General features: G+C 39.0%; 1 protein-coding gene across 1 annotated transcript in view; it reads right to left on the reverse strand.

Moving 5' to 3' along the window:
• Window positions 1–7,074: 7,074 nt before the first annotated feature.
• Window positions 7,075–26,743, reverse strand: part of cotl1 (coactosin-like F-actin binding protein 1) — a 37,545-nt gene continuing 17,876 nt past the window's right edge. The window contains exons 4-5 of the mRNA XM_028810165.2: window positions 21,399–21,556; window positions 7,075–8,508 (exon numbers count right to left, since the gene is read on the reverse strand). Of these exons, the coding sequence (XP_028665998.2) occupies window positions 8,398–8,508; window positions 21,399–21,556 (269 nt within the window). The 3' untranslated portion in view covers window positions 7,075–8,397. The remainder of the gene's footprint in view (window positions 8,509–21,398; window positions 21,557–26,743) is intronic.

Consider the following 26,743-nt stretch of genomic DNA (forward strand, 5'->3'; position numbering starts at 1 on the left):
TTTCTTCAGTCACCTTCATTTGCGATGCAATTTTCCCAGCGTCGTACCAACTTTTTAATGCCCAATTACTACTCCTCCCACCTTCACCATTTCCAACGAAAATATAAAAGTGTGGAAACTTTTTAAAGTCCCTTGTAGTTTAATTTGGATTCCATTAAAAGTAAACGAAATGTCATTTGGCTGATTGGTCATCTCTTCTTTAAAGTATGGTACACATCTTACAAAAATGAAAATTTATATATATTAGGTTGCCAGGGGTTTTAAGAGTTTTCTTTTAATTATTTGGCAACAAATTCTAGCTCATTATTTTTGACTCCATTTTAGGTTTACATATTTGTTTAGGTGCACAGTCATTTTGATTTCCTGGTAGTTGGCCTTAGCTTGTCTCTTAACTTTGAGTTAGCATTTTCCTGGTCCTATCCACAAATTCTGGGCTGTCTGCCTTGCCAGTCAGTACACATGCATGCTGACACACGCATACAGAAACAATAAGGAGTAAGGCTGATAATCCAAAATGAAACTAGACACCTTCTGCATGTTGCAACACTGATTGTGCCTACAAGAATTGCCTTATGTTCAACGTCTTTTCACTCTGTTTCCTAGTTTGCAATAATATCCATTTAGTCATTCAAATTCATTTCAGGGTTTTGGGTGAATATACTGTTTTATTAACAGGCCATTCCCAAGAACCTGAACTGGAGTAGCAGGTTTGCAAAATTGACAGATAAGTATATGAAGGGCGGTGCACAACTGCAAGGTAAGTGGTTGACAGCAGCTTCGCAGTCAGTTTGGTAGTTCTGGTGGATCTGGGATTCCATAGTGATGTCTCTGCTAGTAATTCAAATGAAAATGTATGATGAAGTCAGGGAGTAAGGCTGAAGGAAGAACTTCTCTTTTTCCGACTCTGATAATTCACTGTTTGAAGTGATAAACTTGTTTTTTCCAAAATTGATCACTGAATTTTTCTTTTTTCCAAAGAAATGCTATTATATATTTTGAAGACTTTATATATTCATTCGTGGTGGCACAGCAGCAAGAGGTAAGTGCTTCTGCTTCATAGCTTCAGCATCCTGTGTTTCATTCTCAGTTATTGTATGCATGGACTTTACATGTTCTTCCTATACTGTATCTTGTGGAAAAGGCACTATATAGGCATCGACCCAACACAGACTGACAATGGAGGCACGTGTAGAAATAAATTAAAAGATTTTTAATTTTTCTTCAGCCTTGGGGCACGTCTTCCCCGTGTCCCACAGGCCCAACACAGTCCCAAAACAACACACAAAGTAAATCACCCCAAACCACACTCTTCTTCCTCCATTACTCCTCCCAGGCAGCTTTGTCCTACTCATGACTCTGGCCCCTGGAGTGGTGACTTTCAGCTCCTTTTATAGCACCCCCGGAAGTGCTGCAGGTGCTTGTTGACCTACTTCCGGCTGCACCTCCGGGTGTGGCTGTGCTCCTGCCCAGACGAACTCGTTAAGCTGTGCAGCTCCTCCTGGCGATGGCCATGGAGCCCAACAGGAATGAGCTCCGGTGTTCTAAAATTATGGCCCCGATGCAACCCAGGGGAGCTGCCACCAAGTGTTCCTGGGGACGTAGTGTGATTCCCATGGCTGCGTGCGTTACTTTTCACACTGACCGGGATTTATGCATCTGGATTTTTTTGTGCGTATGCACATTTCCGCTTTTGTCCATACACCATGTTTTAGTGTGAATTCTACGCACGGTGTTATGCATGAGGCCCCAGATGAAGATAACACTTTTAACCTTTAGCCTCTTTTAGAATAGTTCAAAATCTGCAAGGTCAGATTCATGTCCAAAGATGTGCATGTGAAATACCAAGCATAAAAGAGATTTGAGGTTGATAGCCAAAATTATGTCTATTTCTCTGCTTGTGTTTTAAATGCATAGCTGAAGGTGTATAGCAGTGGTTCTCAAACTGTGGGGCGGGCCTCCCTAGAAGGGCGCGAAGTAACAAAAAGGTGGGCATGAAGATGTGAAAAAAAGAAAACAAGAATCAAAAATATGAAAAATACATCTATTGAAACCAAAACAAATTAACTTAAACTACATTCTGATACTAGAAAAATAAATATACTGTAGAGTTAGATAAATGTTGATAAAAGTTAAGTAGGTATATTAAAATATGCATCTATGTTGTATCATTAATTAAAAAAGAACAAATTGGTATTAGTGGGCTTCTTTCAAAAAACCATAAGGGGGCACGATTAAAACTCGGGTTGCAAATACTTAAAGGTTGAAAAATGCTGGTGTACGGCATTTTCCACCAAAATCAAAATGTAAAGAACCATTCACACTTACAACTGCACTGCTTTATTAGTCTTGTTCCTGCTTTACAATCCAAGAATGTACTGAGGTTATCTGATTACCTCAGTGTAATCTGAAATCTGTGTATTGTACGTGAAACAAAAACTTTCAGTTCTGAATTTAGATTTGTTGTTTTTTATGGATACATTTACTGTGCAACTTAGGCGTATGGTATGGTTACATTCGGTAGAATGGTCAGGAAATGGGTGGCCTTCAATAAAACAGGCTGAGGCACAACACATGCTGTACTCTAAGAAAGTCAACTGCTTGTACCATTTGGCTGAAAAATATTGGTGGAACAAGGAAACATATTAAATTTGGGCAGCTAATCCAGTGAAGATAAATCAGATGAGTCAGGGATTGTTATGTCCAGGTTGGCTTCAGCTGACATCACTCTCTTGAACTCAGGACATCGAAAGTCATAGACCAAGGATGGACTGGGCAAAGAGGAATCATAACTAGCAAACTGCCATGGATCCTTAATGTGCATCACCACATGGATTCCAAGGTCAGTTTGTGCCATTGCTGGTGAGGTTGATCTCTGCTGCCTTTGTTTGCATTGTGAAGCAGTTACTTTGGGTCCTGCTCTCATCTTTTAAATAAGCCAAAAAGCTCTGCTTGGTCATATTTATGTAGCAGTGCTACCGTGGGAAGAACTCCATTTCCCAGCAGCCCAAGGGGGATTACCCGCATAGGATGACTGGGGACGAAAGAGGCCAGCAGGAAAGTTGAAAAGAGGGGCCTGACGGAGCAACAGGAGATCATGTTTTTGTGTATCCTGTCCAACGTGTTTGAAAAGTTAATTGTGCCCTGTATCGTTTCCCGTTAGGATCCATGGACTGTCTCATGCCTGTATATAGTGGTGGATTCATCGTCGTGTGTCTTCAGAAGTTGCGCTCCTGCAAATCTCACCCCTCGCCACTCTGTACTACCGGTAGGACTGTTTCATTCATTTTCTACGGAAGCTGTTCTCGGGATTGTCATCTTCACACCAAACCATTTCATCCACTTTTGCTGTATGGACTGTATAAGGACATTGTAGTGAGTGTTTATTGTTGTGGTTCATTGTTATGTTACAACTGTATCGCTGTAGGGGAGAGGGGAGGTTTGTCTGATTGTTGTTGTTTTGTATTGGGTTTTCATTTAATATAGTATAATAATAATAATTCTTTGCATTTATATTGCGCTTTTCTCACTACTCAAAGCGCTCAGCAATTGCAGGTTAAGGGCCTTGCTCAAGGGCCCAACAGAGCAGAGTCCCTATTGTCATTTACGGGATTCGAACCGGCAACCTTCCGATTGCCAGTGCAGATCCCTAGCCTCAGAGCCACAACGCTGCCTTTATTATTATTTATCCATCCATCCATTTTCCAACCCGCTGAATCCGAACACAGGGTCATGGGGGTCTGCTGGAGCCAACCCCAGCCAACACAGGGCACAAGGCAGGAAACAATCCTGGGCAGGGTGCCAACCCACCGCAGATTATTATTTATTATATACTCATTCATTGGTTTCGTGTCTTTGCTTGTGAGTGTTTGCAGGTCGAGCCAAGGGTGGGTGCGTCCCTGGAATCTCCACCAAAAAAACAAATAAATCACTGTCTAATCTACAGTGTGAATCTTAGTGGCACTGGACTGCTACAATTGTATCTAGTCTTTGACCCGTTCCGCTACCTAATGTTATCTGGACTGTGACAAAAAGATAGGCAAGAATGGGGTATTAATGATTCCAGTAACTAAAATGACATTAAGCATCCTCAATAAATGGAGCGGTATAATACTTTTGTCTCTTATCCATTTCAAGAGGTTTTGTTTAGTAAAGCTGATGTCATATTATGCGACTTTTAGGCATGGGGCATGTCACGAATGTCTATTCTCATCACCAGGCCATGTCAGTTTAAAGAACTGAAATTTGCTGTTAGTTTACTTACTACTTACTGCGTGTCCAACTTCCAGCACAGTTGTGCTCACACCTTTTTGTGAATGCCACTAGCAGGCCATGCTGTATGAATGGTTAACAGTTACAGCAAATTCAGCCACAATCCTGGCCCCTTTTTTTCCCATTCTGTCATGGCATATAAAATATAAGATATCAGGAAGACAAGCGTCTGTTGTGTTTATGAGGTTCAAAACACCCAGGCTCCTTATTTCTTGTCTCTGCATTATATGCATCGTATGTCCAGATGAACATTCATTTGTTTTCACCTCTCCTTCCCTTATAACAAAGAAGTTGTGAACTAGCTGGACTTAGGTGCTAGGCATGTCCCATTATGTGACTGTTTGTATGGGAGCACACCACCGACAGCCTCCACTTGTTAAGGTTATTTAAAGATGGAGAGGTGGCACTGAAGCTAAGAATCTGCACTGGTATCTTTAAGGGTGACAGTTCAAATCCCATTACTGCCAGAAGGGAGCCTACTCTGTTGGGCCCTTGAGCAAGGCCTTTAACTTGAAAATTGCTACAAGGGTGCTGTACAATGGCTTACCCTGTGCTCTAACCACAGTCCCGTGTTGCCCTAAATTAGATTAAGTGGGTGTCAGACCATTTAATGCACTTCACCTCCCTGTGGCTCATTCTCTTACTATTTAAACTATAAAGCAATCTCAGAGGGATGATGCACTTTCCTCAATATTTTTCTCCAAACATCTTATTCCATTTCTAAATTCTGCTTTAAATGTCACTTTTGCATGAGAAAAGCACCTATGGCAGAAGAACAGAAATATTAAAATCACAATCACATCAATTAACTTTCTTACACAGTTCCAATGCAAATATGTGGACATCCCAACCAAATTATACACTGCATTTTATTGACTTTTGAAGTAAAAATAGTAAATTCAAACTCAACAGTAAACAAACTAAAACAAAGGCATTTTTGTAAAAATGTTAATGCAGTTACAGTTTATTTGATGAACTAAAAAACAAGAAAGAGTGAACGTGGCATTTGCAAACATTTGGGCCTTCTACTAAGCCAATACTTCGTAACAAACCTCTTCGCTAAATTCACAGCTTCAAAACACTGCAGCCATCTAGGAGTCTTTAAATTCTACTTTTGTAAATGTGTTCCCATTCTTCCTTGGAGTACGTCTTCAGCTGTGACATGTTCTTCGTCCCTCTCGCATGCAAGGCTCATGCTTTTAAGATTTTCCCACAGATTTCAGTGATGTTCAAGTCTAGTGACTGCTAGGGCTTTTCCAAAGCATTTGCCTTGTGTTTGTTGAGGTACTTTATAGCAGATTTTGAAGTGGGTTTTGGATCATTGGATTGTTGTAGGTGCCACCCTTTTTTCAGATTCAGTATGTGTGACTTTATCCTTAAATATTTGTTGATCTATTTAGGGTAATCCATTCTTTCCTGGACTCACACTATGTTTCCTGTGCCATTAGCTGCCAGACAACTTCAAACCATAACAGATCCACCCAGTACTTAACACTTGGTAAGGTCTTCTTTTCTTTACTGCTGCATCTTTCTTCCTTTAAGAAACCTTTTTTCTGCTGGAGGTCAAAGAGTTTGATTATAAGATCCACAGCACTTGCTTCTAAAATACCTTATGCAGATGTTTTGCATCGTAGTGAGACAACATGCTTTCATTAGGATTGCTCTTCCATGATGGCCATATCTGTGTAAGTAACTCTGCACAGCACAGTACAGCAGTGCATCATAACTCCTTTCTCAGCTAAAATCGTCTGTAGGTCTTCACTTTTGTACATGTTGCTTTGCCTTCTTGCACAGTATATGAGCTGTTTTCTGTCTCTCCGTATTCTTGGTCTTCCAGATCTTACCTTGACCTCCATGATTCTACTTAACAGCCATTTCCTAGCTAGCTGGAAGCAGTTTAACCTCCTTTTATAGCTTCCCCTGCTTTATAAACATCAATTACATTCATTTTTCAGATCACAAGTTGGTTGCTTAGAAGAGCCCATGGTCGTTGAGTGTTTAAAAATGTTTCAAGAGTCAACAAATGCATTAAGATCTGGAACGGTCATCGATGGACAATTCCTAATGAGAATTCTTGACCAGATGAATGACCTAACAAGTTCTGAGACCAACTGAAAAGCATGCACATACACATGCAAATGCAACATTTCCCCTTTTATTTTTTACATTTTTAGTTCCTCAAATAGTTTTGTTCCTTGAGTTTTCTTTAGTTTTTTTTTCTTTTTACACTATAAATGTCAACAAAAAAGATGTAATTTGGCGAGAGGTGTCCAAATTATTTCAAAGAACTGTAGAAGGCAAAACCATAAATCATTATCAAAGAAGCAAAGAATTAGTACTAGAAGTCAAAACCAAGAATATTCACATTTATTATTTTACTCTGAAAGAGTATTTCCTTTATTTTTAGGTAAAATACAGACAAACTATGTGCTCCCAACCCTGGTCCTTAAATATACAGAATATGAAAAATTGTCAGATTATGCAAACGCAGTAACCAGTTGCACACGAACGCATCCATGGTAGTAACATACGATATGAAAACACTGCATTTCATCATCAGATGGTTACTAAACAACAGAAACAACTTTATTTTTTGAAAGAAATAAAAGTCTGAAAAAATCTTGAAACAGTACCAAAACACACCCAACATGCTGAAGATCCTAATAAACTTGTTTCCTTGCAATGCATCACAAAAAACTTTTTTCTACCACTACACTCTAATAGAGTTGCTGTATCATGAACACATAAGTATAAATTGCAAAACTTGAAAAATATGACTGAATGATAAAAAAAAATTCTCAGTCATTTTGCTTTTTTATAAAATGTTTATTTGAAATGACTCATCTTTTAACAGACCTCATTGGATTCTCCATATAACAGACTATTCTCAAAGTAAATCCAGACAAAAGAGCCATAAAAAAATATCTTCACAAAATATTTTCATTTGGATAAAGAGAACAATGTGCCACTGGACATTTTAAATGTGTGAATAGGATCCCCCTCTCTTCCTGAGGTCAATGCATCCTGTCACTTTCATGTTTATCTATTACAAGCATATAGATAAGACTGTATATTATGCACATTTACATAATGTATTTAATTTTTTTGTTTATTTTCACTTCTAACCAGCCTTCACATATTACAGAACGTAAATTAGTGTAATATGAAAATGTGCTTAGAAAAAGTTTTCACACATGATTTTCTTGTGCCCATATTTAATGCAAAAATGAACAGGATAGCATGAACAGCATACACTACCACACAAATTGGCAATAAGTTAGATCAATTAAGGGCACATGGAGAAAGGGGTCGGACCCAATAGGTTTGCTTGCTTATTTTCACGTTTTCCAGTTTTATACTTAAGCTATAAAAAGGAAGAAAAAAGTGACAGCATTACTTCAAACTGGTGTTTTTGAGGTTTAATTCACTCAGGGGTTTAGACTTTCAGCATCAATTCATTTTCAGAACAAAATAAACATTTGAAATATCTGACAGAGTTTGGAATTACAATTTTCCACATTACTAACAATTCTGTATTTTAAAGTTTGTATTATATACTCCTGCAGGAAAAAGGTGATCAAATTTGTCCTGGCCAATCTGCCTTCAGATTTGAATGCTGCTTTAAATTATGCTAAGTAAGTGGCTGCGCAGTTGATGAAACAAGATAATTGGCATTTTGTACCTGAGTATGCATATCATTGAATTAAAAAAAGACCCAAATACCTTATAAGAAATAATGTGCAGCAGTACATCATGAAACCCCTTACATTTTACAACAGGAACTACAGAACTTATTAAAAAAAAAACATTAGGGCAGTGTGAACAGAAAAACAACAAAAAAAAAATGCAATTATCAAACTACAATCAGAAACCAGTAATGGGGTAATCCAGTGAGAACTCAAAGAAACAAAAAGACAGCAGGTGGAGGAAACAGTCTTTAGAAACTTTACTTGAGGGTGAAATGAAGACTGAGTCAAGGAATGAATGCTGGATTGTGCCAATAATTGATGTAGTTTTCACAAAGTGGAACATTGTGACAGATCTTTATTGAACAGAATCCTTTTGGGAATGCAGTCCAATATGCTGTCTAGAAGCAGTGGAAGCACAATTCAAGCATGAACAACTGTCTTATTCAATCTGAGCATCATAATTTGCTCCACCGGCCTTCTTCAGCTCGTTCCGGATGTAATCCTCCTCCAGTTCTCTGGGGTCGCTAATGACAAACTCCTTAGCAAAGTTCTACACACAAAAAAAATGAAAATAAGAATGATAAGTGATGATACAAAAGCAAAATACCTAATTCCACCCATTCATCCATCCACTTCAGTGTCACAGGAAGCTGTTGGCTATCCTGTCAGCAATATGGGCAAGGCAGAAACCAAGCCTAGAGGGTGCACCATGTAGATCAAAGAGGGCAAAATCGGTAAGCACCAATTAAACTTACACAAGAGGAGAATGAACAAGTGAAAAGATTTAACAAAAATAATCTTATGGTACTGTGTGTTTGTATTTAATAATCAATAAAATCTGATCAATTCATTTGTAAGAAGCTGCAGTGCAAAACGTTTTAAAATTAATTTGCAGTTATTTTCTTTTTCTTTTGAGAATGACAAATGGTGTATTAAGAAACCAAAGAAATGAAACAGACAACTTTTTAAATTACTAGAAAAAATAATGTAATGTAAAATACAAAAGAAGGCTGTTATGATAATATCAAATATGTATAGATTATTAGACAATACAGATTTCCATATCGCATCAGTCGAGGCCTGGGTTAACAACGGCCACCTCTAGTACTGTTAGCCAACAGGGTGCTGGCGGAAATTGGGCTACTGTTGGCCATAAGAAGAAGAGGGGGGAGGTATGTCTGGAGGCAGGAGGAGAAGAGGAAGGTAAAGAGAATGGAAGAGAGGGGAGGAACATTGAATGTTGGTGGTATGACTGGCAAAGGGACAGAGTTAGCTAATATGATGAAGAGAAGGAAGGTTGATATATTGTACGTGCAACAGACCTGATGGAGTAAGGCCAGGTATTTTGGAGGCAGGTTCAAATTGTTCTACCATGGTGTGGATGGGAGGAGAAATGGGGTAGGGGTTATCCTGAAGGAACAGTATGTCAAGAGTGTTTTGGAGGTGAAAAGAGTGTTGGACAGAGTGATGATTATGAAGCTGGAAATTGAAGGTGTGAAGATTAATGTTGTTAATGCAAATGCCCTGGAATTTGGGTGTGATGAGAAATAAGATTTCTGGAGTGAGTTGGATGAAGTGATGGAACAGAGGAGATAAGGAGGTGATGAGTTGGCATGGTATCAAGAAGAGGAATGCAGAATTTCAGATGGTAGTGAATTTTGCAAAAAGGGTGGACATAGTTGTGGTGAATACATATTTTAAGAAGAGGAAGGAGCACAGGATGACATACAAGAGTGGAGAAATTTGCACACAGGTAGATTATATCCTATGCATGAGGATCAGTCTGAAGGAGATTGGAGACTGCAAAGTGGTGGCAGGGGAAAGCACAGTTAGTCAGCAAAGGATGGTGGTCTGTAGGATGGTGTTGGACATCAATAAGAGGAGAGTAAAGGCCGCGCCAAGGATCAAATGGTGGAAGTTGGAAAAGGAAGACTGTAAGGTTGAGCTTTGGGAGGAGATAAAACAGGCCCTGGGTGGCAGTGAAGAGTTAGCAGATAGCTGGGCAACTACAGCAGAAATGGTAAGGGAGACAGCTTGGTGTGACATCTGGACAGAAGAAGGAGGCCAAAGAAACCCGGTGGTGGAATGGAGATATACAACAGAGTATACAGAGGAAGAGGTTGGCAAAGAAGAAGTGGGATATTTAGAGAGATGCAGAAAGTAGACAGGAGTACAAGGAGATAAGGCGTAAGGTGAAGAGAGAGGTGGCAAAGGCTAAAGAAAAGGCATTAGGGATCGGCTCCGAGTCCTTATTTGCAAAGGTGATGGACAGGTTGACAAATGAGATTAGACAGGAGTCCCCGTGGACTATGATGTTTACGGATGATATTGTGATCTGTAGCAAGAGTAGGGAGAAGTTTGAGCAGATTTACTGTTGAGAGGGAGTAATGAAGGTCAGTAGGAACAAGACTGAATACATGTGTGTATGAGAGGGAGATCTGAAGAGTGGTGAGTAGAGTTGTCGAAGGGGGATGAGTTTAAATACTTGCGATCAACAGTACAGTATAAGAGGGAGTGTGGAAGAGAGGTGAAGAAGAGAGTGTAGACAGGGTGGAGTGGGTAGAGAAGAATACCAGGAGTGATTTGTGACAGATGGGTACCAGCAAGAGAGAAAGGGAAGGTCTAAAAGACAGTAGTGGGACCATCCATTTTATATGGGTTGGAGATGGTGAAACTGACTAGAACACAGGAGACAGAACTGGAGGTGGCAGAGTTAAAGATGTTATGGTTTGCACTGGATGTGACAAGGATGGACAGGATTTGAAATGAGTACATTAGAGGGTCAGCTCAGGTTGGACGGTTGGGAGGCAAAGCCAGAGATGTGAGATTGCATGTTAGGACATGTGCAGAGCAGAGATGCTGGGTATATTGGGAGAAGGATGATAAGGATGGAGCTGCCAGGCAAGAAGAAAAGAGGAAGGCCTAAGAGGAGGTTTATGGACGGGTGATAGGGGACGTGCAGGTGATAGGTGTAACAGAGCAAGATGCAAATATGGAAAAAGATGATCCGCTGTAGTGACCTCTAATGGAAGCAGCCGAAAGAAGAAGATGATCAGACAGATGTGACACTCCAGACTTCAGACACTTCATCCATTAATAAATTGTTTTCCCTTATTGCAAGGTCATGGTAAGCTAGAATCTAAAATTGCAGCAACAGGCACAATCCAAAGACAAACCCTGTTTGGGAAGCCAATCCACCACATGGCACACACTTTAGCAATGCAAAATGACTGTCACCTAAATTAATGGATTTAATCATCCAAAATCACAAACTACACCAAAGAATTGCCAATAGAGCTTATAAAGTCATTAGGGTTGACCTTCCACAGCTTAATACCACCTACTGTACCAGATGATTATCCATCATCTCTGATGGCAGCCATACAAGGCATCTCCCATTTTCATTTCTGCCTTCTGGAAAATGCTACCAGAGCCTCACCACCAACTCCACCTACTCCAAGGACAGCTTCTTCCTGCAGGCCGTAGGGTCAGTGAATTATCGGTAAACTAATCTCATTTGCTTGTATACCTATCTGCTGGTTTATGTGTAAATATGCTGTATGTTACATCGGTACTGACATATACATTCTTCCCTCTACTGTTTAATACACATCATGTCTGTATAGTTCTGTTTTGAACTATGTACATTAGGCCTTTCTTCTGCTATTCTTATTTATTGTACAGTATTTATTTATACATCACCTTATTCTGTTATTGCCTGTATATACTTCCCTGTCCCCATCAGCAAAAAAATGGCATGAGAATTTCACTTTGCTCTCTCTGTGCACGTGACAATAAAGATCTCTAATGTAATATTTAAATACTAGAGACTACATTCATTCAGTTCACATTTTGTCAAAGTATTTGATGCTTGCATTGTATTCACTGGTACATTATGTACCTAATATTGAATAATACATAATACCAAATGCTATTCTGTGTTTGAACTTGAAAGCATCAAGTCTTAGGTATGAGTCTATAAAGGAATCTGTTACAGCAAGAAGGCACTGAATTTCATTATGAGCATTATACCAGTTTCAGTCAGTCTTCCTATTTTACACAGTTTTGGAATAGCACAGCTTCTCCCAGTATGGTATGAGAGCCTACTCTAAACTACTGTATAATATATACTACTACTACTACTACTACTTCTTCTTTCGGCTGCTCCCATTAGGGGTTGTCACAGCGGATTATCTTCTTCCCTATCTTTCTGTCCTCTGCATCTTGCTCTGTATAATACATACTGAAAAAATGTTATACATTTGCAATCTTTTCATGATTATTTTACATGAACTATGACATATAATGTTTAGGTTAATATAATAAAGTCAAAATAAACTGGTCATACATCTATCCACAATAAGACGCTTGTTCCATTATAGGGTTAGCCCATCCTGGATGCCACTGGGCACAAAATATGAATTAGTCCTAAACAGGACACCAGTCCATCATAGGGTGCATTCAATAACTTCACTAACAACTGGTTAATTTTGATAACAAACACACTATGCCCTCTTTAACCGCACAATATTTCAATACATCCTATAATTAAAGGATACTTTCATGGCACAGGACTTCTCCAAGAATAATAACAAATATATCAAATGGAATGCAATAAAATTCAACTTGGCTTGTGGTATCAATAGACCTGAATTACTGTACAATAAGTGATTCTAATGTTCTTGCAAAACATGGAAAAAGGCATTATATTTAACTTTACATTAGGATTAAATTATAGTCATCACTAATGTACTATTAGACTTGTTATCTTTTTGTATTCTGGTTAGAATAATTGAATAAAAATCTAGAAACAATTCTCCACCTCCAGCTTGCCCCTGTATACCTACACAAGGGCATGATAGTTGATTGCCACAACAGTTCTGTCAAGATGCTCTCTAATATAATCCATCCATCCATTATCCAACCCGCTATATCCTAACTACAGAGTCACGGGGGTCTGCTGGAGCCAATCCCAGCCAACACAGGGCGCAAGGCAGGAAAAAAACCCCAGGCAGGGCACCAGCCCACCGCAGTCCAAAGTAATCCAAAGTTTAAAAATCCACAATATATATATTGATCTCGCAGTTTTACATATTATGGCTACAGTTACTCTTAGGAGAAGCAAAAGCAGTAACTTTTATAGGCTACATAAGAGCACATTCAAGTTAATTTTTAAAATGAAGCCACTAAATGAGTAATAACCACTGACTGTCAACCCCCTCCAGGGATGGTCCCTGCCTTGCTTTTGATGCTGTCACCAAGTCCTGAAACTCCAGAGTTAGGTAGGTAGGTAGGTAGCTAGATAGATAGTAGAATAAACTGGTTCTGTAAATGGATAAATGGATGACCTTTAAAATGTAATAATTATACAAATTATCAGGTTTTCAACAGGTATTTTCAAAAGCATCCTAACTTTAATACAAAATTGATTCAGAAGTTATGACTGAGTGCAAAGGAAGGTAATATAATTTATTGCTTTTGTTATGTCTTAGTGACAGATGAGAAAACAATATTACAGAGGCTGCCCATAACAGGATTATGTGAAAGGGATTATGGCAAGTGTACCAAGGAATACCCTTAATGTTTATTTTTCTCATATCTATATACAGTGATAAACTGAAGTCTGTGGACGATAATAAACATAAAAGTGACATAGGTAATGTTTTAAAAAACAAAATACAACCTAGATGGAGAAATTTTTTTTTTACAGTGGTCGTACAAATTTAAACAAATGCATTTTGGTTGTAGCTATAGCAGCTATGTGATAGAATTGTATTCAGACAATTTATTATTTCAAGTTTAGTGTGTTTTATTGTTATTAATAAAAAGGAATAAAAAGGAAACTGCACATATAGTCATGGCTGAAATTATCGGCACCCCTGGAATTTTCCCAGAAAATGCACCATATCTCCCAGAAAATTATTGCAATTACAAATGTTTTTGTATATACATGTTTATTTCCTTAATGTGCATTGGAATAACACAAAAAAACAGAAAAAAAAAGCCAAATCTGACATGTCACACAGAACTCCAAAAATGGGCCGGACAAAATTATTGGCACCCTTTCAAAATTGTGGGTAAATCGTTTTATTTCAAGCATATGATGCTTGTTTGAACTCACCTGTGGCAAGAAACAGGTGCTGGCAATATAGCAATCGCACCTGAAGCGCCAGTTAAAATGGAGAAAAGTTGACTCAACCTTTCTGTTGTGTGTCTGAGTGTGCCACACTAAGCATGGAGGACAGAAAGAAGAGCAGAGAATTGTCTGAGGACTTGAGAACAAAAATTGTGGAAAAATATCAACAATCTCAAGGCTACAGTCCATCTCCAGAGATCTTCATGTTCCTTTGTCCACTGTGCGCAACATAATCAAGAAGTTCACAACACATGGCACTATAGCTAATCTCCCTGGATGTGGACGGAAGAGAAAAATTGATAAAAGACTGCTACGAAGGATAGCCCAAATGGTGGATAAACAACCCCAATCAACTTCAAAACATATTCAAGCTGTTCTGCAGACTCAGGGTGCAACAGTGTCAGCTCGAACTATCCGTCGACATCTGAACAAAATGAAACGCTATGGAAGGAGAGCCAGGAGGACCCCACTGCTGACACAGAAACATAAAAAATCCAGACTGGAGTTTGCCAAAATGTACTTGAAGCCAAAATCCTTCTGGGTGAACATCTTGTGGACAGATGAGACCAAGGTAGAGCTTTTTGGTAAAGCTCATCATTCTACTGTTTACAGAAAACGGAATGAGGCCTAAGAAGAAAAGAACACAGTACCTACAGTCAAACATGGTGGAGGTTCTAAGATGTTTTGGGGATGTTTTGCTGCCTCTGGCACTGGATGCCTTGACTGTGTGCAAGACATCATGAAATCTGAAGACTACCAAAAGATATTGGGGCACAATGTAGGGTCCAGTGTCAGAAATTTGGGTCTGCGTCAGAGGTCATGGGTGTTCCAGCAGAACAATGACCCCAAACATACCTCTAAAAGCACTCAGAAATGGTTGAAGACAAAGCGCTGGAGAGTTCTGAAGTGGCCAGCAATGAGTCCGGATCTAAATCCGATGAACACTTATGGAGAGATCAGAAAATTGCTGTTGGGAGAAGGCGCCCTTCAAATCTGAGAAACCTTGAGCAGTTTGCAAAAGAAGAGTGGTTGTAAATTCCAGTTGAGAGGTGTAACAAGCTTGTTGATGGTTATAGGAAGCGCTTGATTTCAGTTATTTTTTCCAAAGGGCATGCAACCAAATATTAAGTAGAGGGTGCCAATAATTTTGTCCAGCCCGGTTTTTGAGTTTTGTGTGAAATGATGTCAGATTTGGCTTTTTTTCTCTGCTTTTTTGTATTGTTCCAATGCACATAAAGGAAATAAACGTGTATACCAAAACATTTGTAATTGCAACAATTTTCTGGGAGAAATGGTACATTTTCAAGGAAAATTCCAGGGGTGCCGATAATTTCGGCCATGACTGTATATGCAGTATGTGTTGTTTTAGTTCAAGTAAATGCTTAGGTTTGTGTTGCATGCCATTTTATTCTAATTAGGCCATATGTAGAATAGTGTGTAGTGTACACTGAACTTGTAAGAAGAAATTTATTTGACTTGAATGATTAGCATGTAATATGTTGCACTGCAGGAAAGTCTTGAGCAGCCAAATCAGACTACACAAGAGAATATGCAGGTTTGGTAGGTATTATATATCATTAGAATTTCCACAAAAAGAATTTTAATCTGGATTGGTTTTTCAAAGAGTTGACATAGTTTAGCAATGGTCAGTGCTGCTATCTCACTGATCCAGCAACCTGGGGTTGAATCTTGTGACTACATACAGTTTACATGTTTTCCCCACATCTGCAAGGGTTATCAATTGGGTACACTGGATTTCTTCCAACACGCTAATCTAAATTGGCCACAAGTAGGTATTTTCATGAGTGGATCCTATGGCAGGCTGCACCCATCAGAGAATTTTTCTTCCTTGTGCCCAGTACAATCATAATAGGTTATTTCTTCCCATGACCCTGAATTGGATTATGCAGGTTTAAAAATGTTAATGTGTATGATAAACACACTAGACCAACGTGTATTCTAGACATAATATTCTTATCAAAAATTCAACCCTGGAGGTTTGTTTCTCTTATTGCAGATCCTGCACTAATGGGTGAAGTAAAATGTCAATCCTAGGGTATAAAACTGTACTCACAATATTTTCATAACAAACTCATTCTGACTGGAAAACTGCATTTTATTATTAAGATTTTACAAACAGCCAAATACTTACATAGAAGGCATTTACAGTAAACAGAACATGATAAAGGAAGTTGCACCCCTTTATTTTTATACATTTCTTTAACAATGTACAGAAAGTCATATGGAAAATGTATAAACACTGCATTATAAAATACTTTAACACTTAAGTTTTTTTTCTGTAACGTAAAAGACTGGTTTCAGAATTTTACCTAAAAGCATTAAAGAAACGTTTGACATTAAAGAACTGCTGATATGTGATGGTAACTAAACTTTACTATACAGTGATACATCACCAGTGGTGCAAGCCATACTGCTACAATTAAAAATTTCATCAGCTTGTCACAATTTATAAGTGATTTCTGGCTGTTCAATTTATTAATTTCAGAACTTTTTCAGATCTATTCTATGCTCCATTTTGACATACTTTCCAACTCATCAGTGCAATTCATATCTACTTTTAAATTGTTCAGGTACAAAATTTGAATACTCTAATATATAAGACTAAATGTGTGTTTGTCCAGTAACCAATCTCTGCTAAATGTTGAACAGATTAATCATTTCTACAGAGGAAGAGTATAGGTGATATAGTTTATCTGGAAACTTTTCTGATTGGGAAATTTAGAAATGTTCTTAGGAGACACTTTTATTTAGTGATTGCATCTGAAGTTTATTCAAACCTGGGCAGCGCCAGGTAGCTATAAAATGTTAGTATTAGGATAGTGCTAATTACACTACAGTGCTCCTTTTTATGATGTCACTGTATACAAAAGAAAAAGTCAATTTAGTCAAGGATCTCTAAAGAACAAATCATGCTGCATTGAACCAAACAACACCCATGAAAGATTGGTTGAAACCAAATACAGAACTGTGGATAAACGTCTGAAAACATCTGGATAATAAAACTCAAAAAAATGATTGGATTTATGAAAACAAATGCATATTGTCTGGCAATAATATCACAATGTCAAGCCCCAAGGCTGCAGAGGCACCTTGGCCAGCATAGCATAGTGATATTTGCCTTGCAGAGATCAGTCTGGACTGTTTAAAATAAAAGGCGTACTATGAAATAGAACAAGCGTGTCCTGGCTGCAGAGACAGCAACTTATCGCAGTGCCAGGGGTCTGTTTATTAGAAAATAAGCCTGGAAGACTGGCAGAAGGAAAAGAGCTACCGTCTGCTAGGTGCTTTGCATAAGGCTTTAATGCTGTGCAGCATGATAAATCTGTAATATTTTAAATACCCAATTAAGTAACTCACAGCAGGGGGAAGAAAATAGGCTTTGTACGCTGAAGAAGAAAAAAAAAAAAAAAGAGGGAGGGAAAAAAACTTGCCTCCTTCTTCCCATGCTACAACAGTATTAATTTTTGGTTTCATGATTGATTAGTATTACTTAAAAAAGGATTTTTGAGGTAAAAATATGAGAACTTGTTTTAAAATATCCATCATTTTAACATTCTAGAGCAAGGCATAGGAGTTTGCAGCTGCAATTCTATCTACTTGGAAGAGATAAAAACTCAAGATTCTCCTCCACAACAAGCTATTATACATCCTATTATACACTGAAATAGCAATATTATAATGAGCCCATGCCAGCAATGTCCCCTTTGAAAGAACTATAAAACAATATTTAAAAAGAATTACAAACCTAGCGTAAAAAAACAAACCCCTTTTTCTTTCATTGTAGGTTACATACTACTATCAATTCATTTATGGCACAGAATTTTGATGTTATTTTTAATTCCTCTCTCGATTATATATCTTGCATAGAAAATCTGAATATATCCAACTCCACAAAATATCCCATTCCCTTCCTTTGCTGATTTGAAGGAGATTGTTCTTGCTTCCATCACATTCTGCATTGATTTCTGATACTCGCTACTGGCAGGTATCCTTTCTCATCTATTATCTCAGCTCTAGATGGTTTAATACTCTGCTGCATGAGCCCTCATTCAGACCAGATGTAGCTGGCACCTAACATCTGTTCTTTTCAGCCTCCACTCACTCCCTAGGTCTTCTAGGATTTAATTTAAAATCCTGTCAACAACCTATAAAGTTTAAAAGGAATTATACCAGACTACACTGGTAATCTTCTACATCACTACTCTCTAGTCTATTGATACCGACAGTCTTGTCCTGCCCAAATCAACATATTCTAAATGAGTGACACAGCTTTCAACTCTATTGCATTCAGACTTTAGAATAGTCTCCCTAAAAGTGATTAGATCTGCTGACTCAAGCAATTGTTTTAAAATGTAACTTAAAATCCATCTGTTAAGAAATATATTTAACTATAATCGACAGCCTTAACATCTCAGTTCACCACTGTATACAGGTCCGTATGAAGTCATTTTAATGTAATTCTGCATCTTAAAATGTCTTATTAGTAGTACTGTGTAGGCTATCCATGTTTATAGCATTGCAGTATTTCACAGTCTGTGAGTCTTGGTATATAATTTCAGTGACAGCAGAGACTGCAATGCACTTATTGAACGGACCTCTTTAAAAATGCAGCTTGCAAGGTACAGAATATTAGTTCAAAAATACAGTAAGCTCAGCAGTAAAATCAAGGCTGTCATTTTCAGAAGAAAATATTTAAAACAACCATTACAAAAATATATGAAGAGCATAAAGCAAACACACATTCATATTTTTCAATAAACTGACATAAAAACCATCCTCAAAATGAAGTATAAATGTCCATTCTTTGTTTGTTGCTACAGATATTCTTTATCCACCTTTGTCTGTAAGAACTTTTACAAAGTGTGTCACCTTGCATGCGTGTGCTTATATACATATATACACAAACTCACACACACACAAGCTGAGCTGGTCTAAGGCAAATCATGCACGACTAGTCAGGTGATTAAACTGAAGTGCAGAAGTATCAGAAAAGCTTCATTTAATTCTAGCAAAATTGCTTTTACACAAAGGTTTCCTTTAATGCTAGCAGCTGGACATACATAATTAGATTTATATTATACAGAATCACAGACCTGTACACGGATCTATCACTTTCTGCAACTAGACTGTGTAAAGAAATCGGCAAACAGTCTAAAATGATTCTTGACTATGCAGCGTTGTTTATGCTACATAGTGTACTGGTGGGATTTCATCTGGAATACTGAGTGCAGAAAATGTACAAAGTATAAGACTTCCTTAACTGTGCTTAATAAGCTATGAGGAAAGATTCAGCAAATTCAGAGCAGAGAGAGACTCTTTTTAGCCTCAAAAAACAGAAATGAACAGGAAGCATTAAAGAAACAAATAAGGTTTGTAGGTTATTTATATATTTTATTGTACATATTAAATAGTGTTTGGGGTTTCATTTACTGTTACTGTGTAAATTATCTTAACTAAACTTGTAAATGTAGGTAGCCAAGAAGCTGTTTTCCAAATAACGATTTATCACAGTTCTCCCCCTCCTTGGGAAAGCCTTTTCTGGAGTATGAGAATTATAAATGGTAGCTTAACCTCAGATCCAGAATCATCAATGTTATTTTGAACATTCAAATCTAAACCCTCAGGCATCCCCCAGGATACATTATGATGAATGACCAATAAGTTGTTTCTATCAAATTATGTCAAGAGGTGAAAAATAATGGTGAAAATAAACCTACCACTAACTGTTATTTAAACCAAAGAAGACATTCTATAGTTTAATTTCTTTTGTAATTGAGCTTAAATGTTTCAAATCTTTTATTGTTTTTTTATTTGTCAACAATTCAGTTGACTGGACATGATTTGGAAAGGCACACACCTGTCTATATAAGGTCCCACAGTTGACAGTTCACGTCAAAGCACAAACCAAGCATGAAGTCAAAGGAATTGTCTGTAGATCTCCAAGACAGGATTGTCTCGAGGCACATATCTGGGGAAGGTTACAGAAAAATTTCTGCCGCTTTGAAGGTCCCAATGAGCACAGTCACCTCCATCATCAGTAAGTGGAAGAAGTTTGAAACCACCAGGATTCTTCCTAGAGCTGGCCGGCCATCTAAACCGAGCGACCGGGGGAGAAGGACCTTAGTCAGGGAGGTGACCAAGAACCCGATGGTCACTCTGTCGGAGCTCCAGAGGTCCTCTGTGGAGAGAGGAGAACCTTCCAGAAGGACAACCATCTCTGCAGCAATCCACCAATCAGGCCTGTATGGTAGAGTGGCCAGACGGAAGCCACTCCTTAGTAAAAGGCACATGGCAGACTGCCTGGAGTTTGCCAAGTCAAAAGGCACCTGAAGGACTCTCAGACCATGAGAAAGAAAATTCTCTGGTCTGATGAGACAAAGATTGAACTCTTTGGTGTGAATGCCAGGCGTCACGTTTGGAGGAAACCTGGCACCATCCCTACAGTGAAGCATGGTGGTGGCAGAATCATGCTGTGGGGATGTTTTTCAGCGGCAGGAACTGGGAGACTAGTCAGGATAAAGGGAAAGATGACTGCAGCAATGTACAGACACATCCTGGATGAAAACCTGCTCCAGAGCGCTCTTGACCTCAGACTGGGGCAACGGTTCATCTTTCAGCAGGACAACGACCCTAAGCACACAGCCAAGATATCAAAGGAGTGGCTTCAGGACAACTCTGTGAATGTCCTTGAGTGGCCCAGTCAGAGCCCAGACTTGAATCTGATTGAACATCTCTGGAGAGATCTTAAAATGGCTGTGCACGGACGCTTCCCATCCAACCTGATGGAGCTTGAGAGGTGCTGCAAAGAGGAATGGGCGAAACTGGCCAAGGATAGGTGTGCCAAGCTTGTGGCATCATATTCAAAAAGACTTGAGGCTGTAATTGCTGCCAAAGGTGCATCAACAAAGTATTGAGCAAAGGCTGTGAATACTTATGTACATGTGATTTCTCAGGTTTTTTTATTTTTAATAAATTTGCAAAAACCTCAAGTAAACTTTTTTCATGTTGTCATTATGGGGTGTTGTGTGTAGAATTCTGAGGAAAAAAATGAATTTAATCCATTTTGGAATAAGGCTGTAACTTAACAAAAAGTGGAAAAAGTGATGCGCTGTGAATAATTTCTGGATGCACTGTATATGCAAATATTCCAAAGTCCGAAAAACATCTGAAATCTGAAAAATGTTTTGTTCCAAGCATTTCAGATTAGGGACACTCCGCCTATAATAACATTAAGAATGTGAAAGACAGTTCCTTAAATCAACCATGACATTTCACAATCTTACCTGTACCACATCCTTCACTAGAGTCTTGTCTGTGCTTATTTTGGCTCTCTGCAGTCCACTAACATGTTCTCCCATCCAGGTAATCAGAGTGAACTTGGCCCGCTTGCTCATTGCATCTCCAGTTGTAATTCTCACAAAGCCAAATAGCCGAATGTCATCTAAAAAAAAAACAAAAAAAAAACATAAAAATGAATTACTAAGTATAGTTAAAGCTTCCTTGCATGGTCAGAGATACACTTTTGGCATTTTCTAAAACTGTGGGTGGGAGAGTGGTGCAGTGTTTAGTGCTGATGCCTCAGACGGAGTTCAGCTTTTCAGCTTCTAGTCCCATCACTGCCCATGTTTAGATTGCATATTTCCCCAGTACACTTTTTTTTTTGCATCACAAAAATGTGCATGACAGGTCAACTGGGAAATATGAACTAACCCACAAGAGTAGTATGGCTGTGTGGGTGTGCCATTCAATTGACTGGCATCCCATCCACGGCTGGTTCATTCTTTTCAGTCATTGCTACTAGAATGGGCTCTGGCTCCATGACACTAAAACTAATTTAATAGGCTCATAAAATGCATAGATGACTTGTTATAATTTCCTAATTGTTTGCAAACAGAAAAACTTCCATCAACAAAATTCAAACAATGTATATTGACTTCAGTATTTCATTTACCAAAATTCACAAAACTTACCTGTATCCATTATACACGGAAAAGCCAAGCAAATTTACCCAAAAGGTGTTCTGAATGGAAATTATACTGTATGCTACATTTTCTCTCATTTGAACCTTTAACCTTTTGTTTCAATCATTATAGTTTTTTTTCATCTATAAATATACATAATTCAGAAACAAGGTAAATAAATTGAAGAAACTTGTGGGTACATACTCATCCCTCTACAGCTCTAGTTAATCCCCAGGACCTACAGAAAGACCTAGATACTATTCAGCAACCTTAAACTATTATTCATGTTGATGTGACTCAACAAGAGCCAAAATACTGGGCGCCCAACCATGCCCAGCATTACTTCAAGGATGGACTTACAATTGTATTAGGAACAACAATCTAGAAATTGGTATACCTGCACTCCTGAACTGTTCCAAAGCCCTAAAGGGTCAGAGGCTAAAGACAACAGTGTAGTCCCAAATGTCTTTAAGAAACTGTATGTCCTCTAGGGACCACAAGGCATTGCAGTCTTTGACATCAACGTCTTGCCCAAGGTCTTTCAGAGAAGTGAGGGACAGAGGCTCCAGTGTTGAGGTGCCTGCCACTGGTATTAAAATTTAATTGCAGGATGTCTTGACTGACGTGCCTAATGTTCTTCCCTGTACTCTGCTTGCACCTATGTTCCCTGTTATGTCCACTGTATACATCATAACGGTGATTTTTTTCATTTATTAATGATAAAGCTCTGTTTTGGAAAGTGTATTGGAATAAAATCACAAATAACTGCTGCCATATTATTGCTCTTCAAGTAGCGCAATACAGTAACTTACTAACCAAGTGGGGCAAAAGCAACCACCCATATGTTCTTTACATACTGACTTTAATTATTAAGATGAGTAATATGTTTTAATATCATACTAGCCAGGCTTAGTGGATAAAGGAATGATTCCAATGACTTTCACACAAAAATATTTCCAAATATGTTAAAATATTCCAAAATCTTAAAATATTTTTGCTATTTCCTCAAAGATCTTACTGACTTATCCTACTGCTTGTGTTTGTCAAGTATTTTTTTCCCCCATCCTTAATTTTGAAAGAATATATGGAGCATATCTGACCTAGAAGAAAGGTGCTCTTAAAGGTCCTTCCTCCAGACAGAGCAAGATCTTTATATATAATTAGCAGTGTAAGCCCACGTTGTAAAAAGCACAGAGTCCTAGAAAGTATTGAAATTGTCAGAAAAAAAATTGAAATATAGAGATGACAATTGGAAGGAACTACTTTGGGCATCTCTCTCCTAGGAGGTTATGTGCTGCCGACGTGCTTTCATCGCTTGTGCGTTAGCGGCTAAGCGACTGTCTTTCTTCAGAGGTTTCCTTTTGCCAGCGTGCTCACCTTGCTTGTGTAGCAGTGCTGGGAGGAAAAGTAAAAGGGATACCGTTTTGCCGATGTGCTCGCCTCGCTTCTGTATTAGCCGCTAAGCGAGTGACTCTTCAGAGGTCTCGCTTTGCCAACGTGCTGGCATCGCTTGTGTATCCTTGTAGGTGGAACCTTTATCCCGACGCCACCTCTCACTTCCAGGCCGGACAGACACACTCACTTCCATGCATAGACATTTATATACAAGATACGCTACCGTGGCTCTTTGTTTGTCTGTCCAGGATTTTAAATCACCTGTAGCTTGCAAACCGTTTGACCTATTGACCTGAAATTTGGTACACATATACTATGTGACGTCTACTATCTGCTTTTTGGGTGGTGATTGACCTCCAAGGTTATTCCTCTTTTTATTTTACGTTACTGTAGAATCAACTCTCGGCAGTAGGGCGGCTGTGCGGTGCATGTGTACATGCACCACTGTCATTCCCTACCACCTTCGCCGTCACTTCCCTTGCCTCTTCATATCTTAAATCATTCATGAGGCAGATTGAAGACTTAAGTGCCACCTTAAGTGAAAACTTAAGGAAAACGTACTAAGTAATTGCAACACAAACACTGACTAAATCAGTTTTAGCATGAAAAGATGCCAAAGAAAGATGAGAAGAAGCAGGCCACTAGGGTGGAGAAAAGAAGAGCTGCTCAGGAAGCAGCAAGCGTATCAACCTCTGAGCAAACGAATGTTAAACGTACAGAGAAAGAGTATGAAAACTATGAATGCTCAAGTCAAGTGTATTCACTGCATGTTATCGTGCAGTGTGCCATTACTGGTTATTTTATAATTTTATTTAGTGTTTTTTTTTTTTTTTTTGTGGCTGCTATGCATCTAGAAAAGGGGTGTCCAACTCCGGTCCTGGTGGGCCGTAGTGGCTGTAAGTTTTCATCCTAACCAACTTCTTAATTAGTGAGCCGTTTTTGCTGCTGATTAAGTTTTCTGGCTTAGCTTTAATTGGCATGACTCAGACCCCTTAGTTGTTTCTTTTTCCTTAATGAGCAGCCAAACAATAGTGAGACACAAAACAAGCCGCCATATTACCAGCTAACCTGAAAATAAAGAAAGGTGAAGGTCTCAGTCATGTTGGTCTGCTTAGGTCACTAAAACATCTTGATGGTGGTCTTACATAAAACAGAACGTCAACAGTCTGCTGTGGCAATATATTCAATAATGGCTTTAATTAACAGCAAGAATTGGCTTCTCATTAAGCAACTGGTTGGAGTGAAATTGCCTGGAGTTTGATGTTCCAATTTAGCCGGTCATCTGTTGGCTCATTTCACATCTCATTTCTGTTCAGCTGCCATTTAATGAAGAAACGAATCAATTTAGAGGACTGAATCCTTAAAAACACAGCTATTAAAATGAAGGGAAAAGCAGTTAATTAGCAGTGAAAACTGCTCACTGATTAGGAAAAGGGTTAGAATGAAAACCTGCAGCCCACTAGGACCGGAGTTGGACACCCCTGATATGGAATATTTGCAGGCAATGTGGCTAATATGTTGCACTGTAAACTGCAATACATCTCTTTGTGACACTGATACTGCCAATTAAACTATGAGTTCTATGCTCAGTTGTACTTTTGTGATTAGACATATACATACCCATTGAATTTCTGATCTTGCAATTTTCACTACCAAATTTTGAAGTATGGAAATCTACCCTAGCAGCATCAGACAAAAATGTAGGAACCACCAAGAGACAGGAGCACACATACAACACACCCACTGTCTCCCATACTAATTTAGATGACTGAATGATCATTTAGATGTGTGCCTCTTACTCTCTGGACTTCTGTGTAAGTCTTTTGTGAAGTTTCATCAATGGTCACATTTAAAAATATTTTCTGTTTTGCATTTGAATGAACTGTACCTGTAACTGTATGTAGTATATTCTCTCAAACGTAATTTTCCACATCAAAGATACGTAGTACTGATTCTATTGTATTAAATTCTCAAACTAAACAGTATACTGCTTATGTGAAATTTTCCTTGTAATTTATTTAGTGATCTTGTGTTCTTTCTTTTCACTTTGAATATAAAGTGCTTTGCTATAGTAATATCTGTGAAAGGCTCAAAAAGATTTACTAAGTGAAAAAAAGTACAAAATAGCATATCTAGCATATATTTGGAGTGAACCTTTAGAAAATGCATTGCGAAGATGTGAGAAGTATAGCATATTGTTTAACTATTTACATATTGTTTGAGTTTACCCCAACCCACAATTACAGCAGCCCAGGTAAGCAGAGAGCGGAGGAGACTTTGTGCCAGCAAAGCAGCGGGAACAGATGGAGTATCGCCACGACTGCTGAAGGCCTGTGCATTGGAGCTGGGGAGTCCTCTACAGTGCATCTTCAACCTGAGCCTGGAACAGGGGAGAGTCTTGAGGCTTTGGAAAACATCTTGCATCACCCCAGTCCCAAAGGTATCACATCCTAGTGAGCTGAATGACTTCCGGCCTGTCGCTCTGGCGTCACATGTGATGAAAACCATGGAGCGGCTGCTGCTTCACCACCTGAGGCCACAGGTCCGCCACGCCCTCGACCCTCTACAGTTCGCATACCAGGAGAAGGTGGTAGCGGAGGATGCCATCATCTACATGCTACACCGATCCCTCTCCCACTTGGACAGAGGCAGTGGTGCTGTAAGAATTATGTTTCTGGACTTCTTTAGGGCCTTCAACACCATCCAACCTGGAGTAGATTCATACCTGGTGGCATGGATCGTGGACTATCTTAAAGACAGACCTCAGTATGTGCGTCTCGGGAACTGCAGGTCTAACATAGTGGTCAGCAGCACAGGAGCACCACAGGGGACTGTACTATCTCTGGTCCTGTTCAGCCTATATACATCGGACTTCCAATACAACTCGGAGTCCTGCCACGTGCAAAAGTTTGCTGATGACACTGCTATCGTGGGCTGCATCAGGAGTGGGCAGGAGGAGGAGTATAGGGACCTAATCAAGGACTTTGTTAAATGGTGTGATTCAAACCACCTACATCTGAACACCAGCAAAACCAAGGAGCTGGTGGTGGATTTTAGGAGGACCAGGCCCCTCATGGACCCCGTGGTCATCGGAGGTGACTGTGTGCAGACCTATAAATACCTGGGAGTGCAGCTGGATGATAAATTGGACTGGATTGCCAATACTGATGTGTAAGAAAGGACAAAGCCGACTATACTTCCTTGGAAGGCTGGCGTCCTTCAACATCTGCAATAAGATGCTGTAGATGTTCTATCAGACGGTTGTGGCGAGC

Source organism: Erpetoichthys calabaricus, chromosome 9, assembly GCF_900747795.2.
Source record: "Erpetoichthys calabaricus chromosome 9, fErpCal1.3, whole genome shotgun sequence".
NCBI classification, from domain to species: Eukaryota; Metazoa; Chordata; class Cladistia; order Polypteriformes; family Polypteridae; genus Erpetoichthys; species Erpetoichthys calabaricus.